The following is a 12437-nucleotide window of genomic DNA, read 5'->3' as shown; positions in this document are numbered from 1 at the left end:
TTTTATGGATGCATTAGAATGAATTTTTAAAAAACAAATCCTGACAGATCAAAAAAATAGACAATGTATTGATTTTTAATGAAAGTATTTAAGTCATAAGTTATAAAATGTTAAGCAATGGGTATGCTCTAATGAGAAAATGGTGCTTAGATTACTCAAGACCTCTATGTGTTAGCAGTTTTTAAACTTCAGGGAATTCATCAAATTTATTACCTCTTAATCAATGTCCACTTAACATCTGAAGATATAAAGTGTCACAAGGGTCTTTGTATATTTCTTATGTATAGCTATGAGGCTTATCACTAAACCAGATTAGGTTCTATGTTATTTCAAAGATTATGACTGGATATTTTTAAAGGTCATTACAGTAAAGTAGTTCTCTTTCGTGTTAGAACAGTTTCCTTAATTGCTAGTGTAGAAATACAGTGTCATTCCTAGAAATGATTAAAATAATTAAAACACCGACCTATTGCGATCAAAGTTACTTATCTGCTGATGATTTATGACAATACTTGTTCAACTGGAAAATACATGACTTTTAATAGAAATGACATTTGATATCTGTTCATAATAAGACTAACCATAATTCTGTTCAAAATATTCCTAATTATACAGAATTAAGTCCTTCTTATATCTATGAGCTATAATTTGTTTACCAAGACCTTTTTCCTTTTGCAATTTTGTTTGGTAACTCTATACAAACATTGTTCAGAGTACTTTCATTTTTGAAAGCAATGGCCAAATATTTGCCCAGACTGAATAGAATATATATGAACATGACTTTCATAAAAACTTCTAAAATTATTCTTCTATGTACCATACATTTTAACTATCAGTATATGGCAACTGCAAAGACAATTGACCTGGTATTTGCAGTTCTAGGTTCACTGTTTAGTTCCTATAAATCCAAGCCTAAAAGATTTATTTTCTAATCTCCACAGGCAAGGATCTGATGATCATGCCACGTAGCTAATTCCGTCTCCTGGATTTGTAGCAAAAGACTAAACATAATTTAGTTTAGCTAAGAGCATTATATATATTTTTAAAAATGAATAGACTGTAATGTGACATTGTTATCTATAATTTTGTTAGGAAGTGAAAGATGTCAATAAAATTGTAAAAATGTGGGCAGAATAAAAAACCACTTGTCTGTTTCAGTGACATAGGGGATCAACGCAGTGTTATATTTGTTGTAAAAATCAAAAAAGAAACAAGCCACTCTTTGGCGTCTGTATGAGTTGCCAGATGGTATGAGAGCAATCTGTACACTGCTTAATAAAAATAAACAATCATTTCCTTTCTGTGAACACAAAAACTACATGGGAAAATTTAGAAAGGGTATAGTATTTTGGTAAGGTATAGGAAAACCATAGGCAACTGTTAGCTAATATAGTTTTATAAATAAAAGAATACCTGACATCTTAGTACAAACCATTACTATGCTATGCTTTGCTTCTTATTCCAACAGACAGATTTTGAGACTTCTCAGAAAGCCATGAGGAAACAATTTCATTAATATTTTATTCCAAAATTTACATACCAATTTCTCCTTTAAGACAATTTTTCTTTAGTTAGAAATATGTTATCACATACTGAAAAAATCATCACTATTCATTAAGCGGATTGTCACAACATTACCAGCTAGCTTTTGTAATCTGTCATATTATAATACGTTAGCAAAGTGTAAATTTTGGAATTAATGTCAGTTTGCTGGAGGCATTTAATTATAACCCATAAACTATACATATTTATTGGTCTATGCTTCCATTTTTTATTTATTTGTAATTTATACAGTCTCTGGTTCCAAAAATTATTTCAGGCGGCATATTTTAATTATAATTGTATTGGCCAGCTGTTACAGAGATGTTCCAGATTTTTCTTCCTCACTCAACAGTGCAGCATGCATAACTGAAAATGGAAGTTGCTTTATTCTTATTCTCAGGGCTCATTGCAAATTATGTGTTTTGCAGAAGTTAATATTATGTGGGCCGGACACCAAACACATCATAGTTCTGAAGACTATAACTTATCCACAGCACTGAGACAGTCTGTCTTCCAGAATTATACTTCCTGGGTAAGTTGTATGAAATGGAATAAACATGGTCGTCTTACTTGTTTTTAAGTCTCAGCTAATTCTATTCCCTCAAAACAAAACAAAACAAAACAAAACAAAACAACAACAACAACAACAACAACAACAACAAACCTCAGAAACCTCATAGGAGGTGTTTTACTAAAATGCTTCTTTCTTCTAAGGCCACATGCTAAAATCTTTCTTTTCCTTTTGTAAGGCCAGACACTCATGAAGCAAATGCTGTTTTCCAACAGAAGTATTTTGTTTGACCTAGAAATTCAACTTAATGCATACAACAATGGTGACTGTTTTTTAATTTACTATAACCCAGGAGCGGGATGGATAGATAAGGTATCTCCATTCAAACATAAGTAAACAAAGATTTCAGTGGAAACTTAAAAAAATTTTTTTAATGTAATTCTCTAAAATCTACTTGAATATTTTGCTTTTTGTTAGCATATTAGATAAATATCATTCTCAAAAAATGTTTGGCCCTAAAATATTCTCACACAAGGAAATGACAAGATTAATGAATACGAGAAAAATCTTCTACTTGTAAAGTGCTTTTGTCTCTTGGGGCAACCCTGATCTACTTGGTAACATCTCTTTTTTTTTTTTTGTCAACATCCTGGCTTAGCTCTTTTTGGCTATGAAAATACATGATACTGAAATGTATGTTGAACAGTGAGCTAGAAAGTCAGAGTAACTGATGTATAAAATCAGTAATCATGCATACTTAATATTGGCATGTAAAGTCAATAAGCTATTTCTTAGCTATAAATTATAATAATGAAACATTTGCAAAATGTTCAAAATACTTTGTAAAGTACTTTTGTTAGATGCTATTTAATGAGTACATTCTATGTGCCAGTCTTCTAAGCTCTCTTTATATATTGACTTACTTCATTTTCACAACAGCCTTCATACACAGGAAGTATTATGGCTCTTATTTTAAAATAGTAGAGTTGAGTCTGTAGTTCAGTCACACAACTAATAAAGGAAAAAGTAGAACTTGAACTCCTGCAGCCTGGCTCCTGGGCCCCGACCTTAGTCTCTGTACTCGATATGTTCTTCTACATGCCTCCATATTGTTTTTCACTTATGTTATCTCTCCTGATCCTCATAAATCAGCCCACAGTTCTCTAGATCAAGTATTATCATTCTCAGGGAACTGAAGATCAGTGAGGTTAATTACCTAGCTAGTAAATGATAAAGTCAAGTACTTGAAACCAGATGTGTTATAAACCATAGAAAAATACACTGGCAGGTGTGCTAACCCAAACAGCAGCATAGGCAAAACAAATCTATAAACCAGGGATGGTACTAATATATTCCCTGGAATGGAGCTTAACAGAAATTCGACCTCAAACTCCCACACTGTATACCTGTGTTGATGCTTATAGTTCTTTCTCTAGAGCTGCCATAAAAATGCACTCCTAATTGTGTAGCTTAGAAAAATGGAAATTTTTTGTCTCCAAGTTCTGGATGCCACAAGTCAAATCAAAATCAAGGTATTGCCAGGGCAATGCTCCTCTAAAGGCACTAGGAAAGGATCTTTTCTGGTTCTGTCTCTTAGGTGCTGGTTCTTCCTAGGCTAATGACAATGTAATTCATATTTTCACGGGCGTTCTTCCTTTTCCTTTTTAGGAGGATACCAGGCATATCTGTCTAGAGACTTACCGTACTGCAGCATGACCACATCTTAACTAATGACTTTTACAACACTGTTTCCAAATTAAGGTCACATTTAGTGGGCATTAGGGCTCAGATTTCATCATGTGAATTCGGGTACGGAAGCCACTCTTCAATTAAAGAAACACTTCTAAGCAATAGACATGAAAAGGAAATAAGTATATATTCATAACCTAGAGCTTATGCTGGAACTCTGGATGATTAAATACAAACAAAATCACTGCCTATTTTACAGCTGCAGAGTTTAAGACTGGACTAAGGCTTCTGGGCAGTTAATGGAGGGAAAACCAGGGCCTGCGATGGAGGAAACGGGTACTGTCCACCCTCCCTTCTTAAAAAATGGCTGCACTAATACAGCTTGTTTATTATCCTGTACAAAAGGATGACTATGTAGGCTGAATATATGGCTGATTAAAATTACAATCTCCAAAATCTTTACTCTCTTCTAACTTACATATTTCTCTTCTATGAAAGATAACTGAAATCTTCAGTATTTGCAGTTTGAGAGACAAAGATTCCAAGAAAGGAAGTAGCTGCGTTTGAAGTTGCTTTAGGGAAATCAAGCAGTTAGTTAATTAATTACTTGAGGAATTATCAAAGGGAAAAATTATCAGAGCATCGTTGACTTGAGAACTAGAAGAAATCTTGGAGATGATATATTTAAGTCATCTATTTTCAAAGTTGTAAATATGAATCTTAAAGGAGCCCACCATATCAGCATTGGACAAGGCCAGGTTGGAGCCTGAGTCCAGTTTATTGCAGTCTCTATCTTGGGTTTCTCTTGTGGTCCTTTTTACTATTAAGTCAATTCACCCAAGGTAACAAAGCAGCAAAAATCTATGTGAAATGAGGCTCACACTTATTTTATTGCCACAATAATTTTTCTTTACAAACTGATGCCACATTGTTAGGAGCAAAAAAATGTGCTGAATAGGGAAATGAACATTGAGAATTCATGACAAACGGCTAAATATTTTTGGAGGGAAAATCGGGGGACGTGTATGGTGGGAAATTAGATACAGGGATTGTAAGTCAGCCTGGATTCTTGACTAGCATTTTTAAGTCCCTTGGAGGATAGAAGAGATATTTTAAGAGTCTGTGATGGTTAAAAGTTTGTAAGAGGACTTTCCAGACATCAAAATTATTAAGCGAACTTCAGGTTTCTTCATTTTTCTTGAATCATTTGTTAAGATTCTCCTCACCAACATTCTTACATAAGGTCTATAATTTGGTAGTTACCAAGGTAACAATATATTTTAGAACAAATAATAAATGGGCCACATCTTTGAAAAGAAAATTGATTTGTGAAATGAAATGTGAAATTAAGCTCAAAGTATATTTCTTCTGTATTACTATGAAAACAGAACTTTTAAAGAAGTTACAGATAAAAATTCAACTTTCTAGAATTTCTAACAATATTATTTGCATTTTAAGCCAATTTTAAGCTTAATATTACCCACCAAAAAGGAGGGTTATTGATAGAGTGCCATTTTAAGTGAGACTTCTTTGCTATACACTGCAATATGTGGTTTTGCTTCAATCTTGGAATACATATCTTGCTATAATGTTTTAAGAATGATACTTTATCCAATTTACTAATAATAAAATGTGTTTAAACTGGTGGATGTTATATAAAACATAGCAGTGTCAGGATTACAACTTCATTTTTTCTAACATTATAAAGTACCTAAATGCTGCAATTTAATATTTAAGGCAGAGCCACTATAGTGCTTGAAAAAGAAAATACTGCATCTGGATGGAACTCTAAAACAGAAGAAGAACATTAGGCATTAAACATACAAAATCCTGTCCAGTGAAATCTAAATAGAGTGTGGAATTCAGTTAATACTAATGTACCTGTGGGTTTCATAGTTGTGGCAAATGCAGAATAACAATGCATAAGCAATAGGGGAAACCAAATGAAGGATATATGACAAAATTTTCAGAATAGTTATCCTTGCAACATTTCTGAAAACACTAAACTATTATAAAATAAATAGTTTACTAAAAAACACAACTACATGTACATGTGTACATGTTTATACTCAGAGCCACTATACATTATATATCTACCATAGAAAAAATGCTAGAGTGAGCCATCAACAACAGACATTGCTTCGTGGGAATCCTAGAGTATTATAAAGAACAATAAATGTATCAGCCAATATTACTATTAATTGGATATTATCCTAAAGAAACTCCTCATTTTATCCCAGCACGTTGGAGTCCAAGGCGGGCAGATCATGAGGTCAAGAGATTGAGACCATCCTGGCTAACATGGTGAAACCCCATCTGTACTAAAAAAAAATACAAAAATTAGCCAGGTGTGGTGGTGTGTGCCTGTAGCTGCCGCTACTTGGGAGACTGAGGCAGGAGAATCGCTTGAACCCAGGAGGCAGAGGTTGCAGTGAGATGAGGTCACACCACTGCACTCCAGCCTGGCAACAGAGCAAGATTCTATCTCAAAAAAAAAAAAAAAAAAAAAAAAAAGAGAAACTCTTTATTTTTTCATGTTTTGTCCCTCAACCTACTACCCACTGTTTCTTTTTCAGACCACCACTGTAATAAAGCTAAATCTGCCTATAGTTTAGAGAAAGAAATACAATAGACTCTTTATTACATGCAGAGCTAGTCAAAACTTGGTGCCATCTCTCCAATTTAATCTTCCACACACCCCATTGTCATGCCATCTACAATTTAATGATTTTCACTTCTCTCAATCTGCCATGCCATAATGCATTGCTATTTCCTTGCATATGCCATGACCTCTGCCTGGAAAATTATTTTCCATTTACCTCTGATTGTTCTATCCTTCAATTTTTTTTTTTTTTTTTTAAATAAAGAATCTCATTCTCTGACCCAGGGTGGAGTGCAGTGGTGTGATCTTGGCTCACTGCACCCGCCACCTCCCAGGTTCAAGCAGTTCTATCTCTGCTTCCCGAGTAGCTGGGATTATAGGAGAGCACCACCATACCCAATTAATTTTTTTGTGTATTTTGGAGAGACAGGGTTTCACTATGTCCCAGGCTCGGCTCCAACTCCTGACCTCAAGTGATTCACTCGCCTTGGCCTCCCAAAGTGCTGGGATTATAAGCATAAGACACTATATCCTGGGAAGATTTTGTTCTTTATCTTGGTTCCATAAAACCCTTGCATTTATCTATTGTAGTACTTAACACTTTTCATTATTGCTATTTATGTTGGCCTACAAACTTTGAGAGAAATTAGTCTATTTATTTTTGACTGCTGTATACCTACTGTATGTAAGTGTCTACTACAGAATTAGTGATTAACAAATATATGTTTCATAAATGAATGAAATAAAAAGTATTGTAGTGTCAAAATAAATTCGGCAATGGAAATATTTTTGCTAAATTAACTAGGGTCAGGCTAATGTGAAACTAATAAAGGGTACAATGTATGAAATAATTTAAATTTGCCATTTATTTAAATATTTTTATTTAACAGACCATCCAAAAATTAGAGCATAGGATATATTATTTATTTACCTTTGCAACAAAATATTTTTGAATGTATTTGTTTCATCTATAAAGCTAGTATTGAACAGAAAATAGTGAGCTACCTGCCTTCAAAGACTTTTATTTCTCTCAAAAGCATAATAAATTAATGACAAATACACTTAATTTAAATTACTAGAGTGAGTGACTTTTTTAGCTCTGTCATATCTCTCCACCTTTAAAATTGCTTTGTTCTCTAGGTTGGTATTGAAATTAATTTTATAAGATTTAGTGCAATATCTTTATAACATATTAGCAACCCTAAGAAAGGTAAATTTTCCCCACCATCAGAGAAAATAAATACAGTTATGCTGGATGTGATGGCTCATGCTTCTAATCATAGTACTTTGGGAGGCGGAGGCAGGTAAATCACATGAGCCCAGGAGTTCAAGACCAGCCTGGGCAATATCACAAGATGCACATCTATAGTCCCTGCTACTCAGGAGGCTGAGTGAGATGTTAGGATCACTTGGGAGCTCAAGCCTCCATTTATTCATGGTGGCTCCACTGCATTCCAGCCTGGGTGACAGAGCAAGACCCTCTTTCAGAAAGAAAGAAAGAGAGAGAAAGAGAGAGAAAAGAAGGAAGGGAGGGAGTGAGGGAGGGAGGGAGGAAGGAAGGAAAAGAAATACAATTATAACATCAAATTATGAAAATCTCATTTAAAAAAATCTCATATTATCATATATAGGGAATATACAAATCAATGATGATCTTATTATTTTTGAGCATAATAATTTAAAAATATATTCATTATATTTAGAAGGCAGTAAAGAGCAATTGACTAGAAATAAAGAAAACTTCCATGGTAGCTTAGTTATTTACTCACTTTGCTCGTTTGAACCAATTAATGTTTGAGTCTCAGTGATTTTGCGTATGAAGTAGACCTCTTAATATTTACTCTGCCTTCTCATGCAGTTATTTTGAAGATAACTTTAAATTATGACTGTGGAAATTCTCTGCTATATATCAAGTATGATTCTTATGTATGATATTATTTTTATGTTACATATAAGACTGCAGAGAAACCTTAGTGAAATCTGAGACCTTTTTATTACATTGTACTCCCTGCCAAACTACATAAGCAAAGACTGTTTTTCAATAGGTGGGAGTTGGAGTTATATAAAGACAAATGTGAACAAATAAAGATATAAGAAACTAACAACTTTGATGTAATGCATTTGAATGCACTGGGGATAAAATTCTCATAACTCTTTGTCACAGAAGGAAAGCACGCATTAAGCCCCCATGAAGTAAAGAAACAAAACTTCTCTCAGAACTTTGCCTCAGAACTCCAAGGCATTCCTTCTTCACCCTCAACCACCATTTAAAGATGACTAATAAGACAAAGTTTATGTCCATTAAAGAAATGAGGCTCTTGGATAGTTTGAATCATTGCTAATATCAAAGTCTAAAGCAAGTATGTGTCAGGAAAATGGAATTAATTATTCTGTAGCTAACAGAAACATTCAGAGTCATTTTGGAATTTGGTGAAAAATAAAATTATTCTCTGATTTTCTGTGTTTTCCTTTACAGAGATTTAATAGTCATTTACAGTCCTTGTAATGAAGCATAAACAATGGGAAACAAATTGAGTTCTATCTAAGGCTGTATTGTCTTATTGCCACATATTTACAATATTTAAGTGGTTAAAAATGTAACCTCCTTTATGTGTCGTTGCTCTATTTTGATAGTGCATCACTCATTTTTTTCCATACTTACTTTTGACTAGCAGGGCCAGTCATGGTGGCAGAGGTTGGGGATATAAAGATAAGTAAGAAATGAACCTGTGTTCTCAAGGTGATTGTTTTCCTTGGAGTGGATCATGTAAGTGAACAGCCATTGCCACAAATTTTGAAGGTTTTAGAGAAAAATGTTTGCCCTGAGAACTGCTATGGATCAAGATAAGCTTCTTAGAAGAAATAAAGCTTGAACCAAAACTAATGAATAAAATTCTGCAGTGGAGAAGGTTGTAGATAGAAATTACATAGAAGGACAACATCTGTAAAAACACAAAATTATAGAAAAATTTAATAAATTTAAGGAATAGCAGGAAAAATATATGGCATTGGTATTAACTTCCTGGGGCTGCTGTAACAAAGTAACCATAGCTAGGTGGCATAGAACAACAGAAATTTATTATCTTAACAATCCTGAGAGCTGGACGTCTGACATCAAGGTGGCAGCAGGGTTAGTTCCTTCTCAGGGCTGTGAGGGGAATCTGTTCCATGGCTCCCACCATGATTCTGGTGATTCGCAGCTTTGGCATTCCTTTGCTTGAGGATGCATCACTGAAATCTCTGCCTTCACCTTCATGTGGCATTCTCCCTGTGTGCGTGTCTGGTTCTGTGTCTAAATTTCCCCTTTATGTAAGAAGACAAGTCCTCCTGGATGAGGGCCCACCTAATGAACTCATTTTAACTTGATTACCTCTGTAAAGATGCTATTTCCAAGTAAGATCACATTCTGAGGCACTGGGTGCCAGGGTCTCACATATCATTTTAGTGAAAATCAATTCAACTCATAACAGTATGAATGTGGCTAGAATATGGGATGTATAACATGGTGGAATGGGGAAAAAAGGAAATGGTTAAATGCCTGGAAATGGGACCAGAAAGATGGGCATAGTTTACTTAAAGATAAGGACTTTCTAAATAGAAACACAAACTCTGATTTCAAAATAAAATCTAAGTAGTTATGTCTTAAGGACAGAGATCAACACTCTCTATCTATAATCAGATAATTTTGATCTGTGTCATTACCAATCATAGACTTAAGGAATGTGCCACATTTCTTAAGTCTATGATTGGTAATGACACAGATCAAATTTGATTCTTCAATCTTCAGTTTCCCAGTTCTGATGAAAAAATTTTAATTGCTTTTGCTTTAAAGTAATATAAAAATTAATGAAAATCATAGAAATATGTATATTAATAATGCTAATTCAATGTTTTTGAACTATTAAAATAGATGTAAATTCCGGAGTTCAAAAGTTACCTTTTCATTTTTTTTTAAGTAATTATACGTTTGCCGTTCAGCCATTTGCTTAGCAGCATACTTGTGGAATACTTTACTGTCTCACCTCCTACATTTGGTGCTTGTCATTGCCTCCTGACTTTACTTACCTTGTCCAACCTAAGATGACTATTTTCCATGACTCTGCAAAGCACAGTCTGCATCCTTTGCTGAAATCCTCTGCTTTGACATCTTCAGGCAATGAGTAAATCCAGTCATCTACCCTTTTCACTCCCACATCCAGATTGCTGAGTGCTGTCTTCCTCTAGCACCAAGTCAGTAGTTTGATGCCCCTTCACATATATAGATTCAGATCCAGCTAACTGCTAAACACTGTGCCATGAACTGGTGACTGCTCTATTTTCTCCTTTTTACCTTGGAGAAACTCTTTAGAATTTCTTGGTCTCCTTAAGATCTCATCCCCACTATTGCCTCTTGAACATATTTAAGACTTCACAGAGAAATGTGAGGTGTTTTTTTTTTTTTTTTTTCGTTTTCCTTCTCTGGTCTTCCCTGTTCATATATCTTCAATTAAAACTCATGAACTTACAAATAAACCTGCATTCTTACCTCTAGTTTTATAGAAAATGTTCATCTGTCTTCATTTGGTCTAATCATTATGTTAGTGACATTGCTTTTACCTTATTTTTTTTTTCTCTTGAACTTTCTCCTATCAACTACTCTTGGCATTTTCTCTCTTCCTTTCAACTGGCTCCTTCTGAATCCGCCATAAATATAATCATGTCTCTTTCATTAAAAAAATAAACAAGCAATATTTTTTCCCTTATCCATTGTTTTATTCAAGGAATACATCCAGCGGTCTCAGAGAAACACAGAAGTAATCCGTCCTTTCATTTTGTTACCTCCTCTGGCTGATTCTTACACTTACTAACTTGGGTTTGTGAGTTTGAGGTCTGCATTCCAGGCTTACTGTTCTACTGATTCATACCTGCAAATTCTGTGTCACTTCTTTTTTTTCAGTTCCTGTCTCACTTGGACACTAACTGGGAGTCTTCTTTTCTCTCTCTTAAAAATTACTCATCATCACTGATGATGCTAGCTACCATATCTTTCCCACCTCTCTGAGACTGTCCTGTTTCAGCCTAATTTATTGCCACTCTTTCTGACGGCTCATAGACTTGCATGTTTGGCTATCTGCCCACTGTGGACAGATCTATCCGCTAACTAAAACTGATATTTGCATGACACCCATATCAACAAGTTCAGCCGAGAGACTTCCTGATTCCCTGAGTTGTAATTTCATACGGGCATTTCCAAAAGCTTACTCAATAGCTTCTTGGAGATGCACCTCATAGACCCCAATGCAACATTCCCCAAGTTGAACTTTACAACTTACTCTTCCTCCTGTTCACTTTATTGGTGAACAATATCACCAACACACAAGCTAGAAATCTGAGTGTCTCAACTCCTATGTTTGAATGATTGCTAAATCCTTAAATCTATTACATGTATTTTACCTCTCCATCCCCATGGCTATTGCTGTGAAAATCACTTTTCTCTGGGCTATTGAAATAAGTTCCAAACGTATTTTTATATTTTCTATTTCTTACATGCTTTAGGATGTGGTTTCCTCATACCGAGTCTTCTTGAAATGGCTCCCTTCCTTGGTTTAGCCCATCTGAATTTTTTGTTGTTGTTGGCTGTGGTGAGTCACTGACATACTTAAGACTCCCTGATGAAGGCCATCAATTGCTTCTTTAGAGAAATGCACACTCTCACATGCACACAGGCTCACACATTGTTACAGTGGCATCAGGGGATTCTGGATTCCATGGTCTGACAAGGAATCCAGTGGTCCAAACTGATTTCTAGCCACACTACTCTCCAACACCTTCTACAACACCAAATATGTATAGTTACCCCTAAATGTCATGTTGTTTCTTGCTTCATGATATTGCCTCACACAACCCCTGCTTGCCACATTCACTTAGTAAAAGAGTAAAATACTCTGGTTTTCTGTCTGTTAGCCTCAGATCACCGTCAGACATATACTTATTCTTTCCTCAAATCTATAGGTCTGGTTTGTTTCTTCCATCATAGCCCTATTATATATGATTTCTATAAGACAATAAAATAACCTAGGGTAGACATTGTGATTTAAAGCAAAAGAAACTTAG

The 12437-nt window shown here is 34.8% G+C and overlaps 1 protein-coding gene across 5 annotated transcripts in view; it reads left to right on the top strand.

Annotated features, from left to right (window-relative positions):
• The window catches only part of AGMO (alkylglycerol monooxygenase), a 374417-nt gene that overhangs the window by 131336 nt on the left and 230644 nt on the right, over positions 1 to 12437 (top strand). For all 5 annotated transcript variants that reach the window (XM_074379552.1, XM_003938665.4, XM_074379554.1 and 2 more), the window contains exon 4: positions 1971 to 2074. In XM_074379552.1, the coding sequence (XP_074235653.1) occupies positions 1971 to 2074 (104 nt within the window). The remainder of the gene's footprint in view (positions 1 to 1970; positions 2075 to 12437) is intronic.

Source organism: Saimiri boliviensis, chromosome 10, assembly GCF_048565385.1.
Source record: "Saimiri boliviensis isolate mSaiBol1 chromosome 10, mSaiBol1.pri, whole genome shotgun sequence".
Taxonomy (NCBI): Eukaryota; Metazoa; Chordata; class Mammalia; order Primates; family Cebidae; genus Saimiri; species Saimiri boliviensis.
Note: the sequence above shows the minus strand (reverse complement) of the source record. Positions and strands in the feature narration are given on the sequence as shown.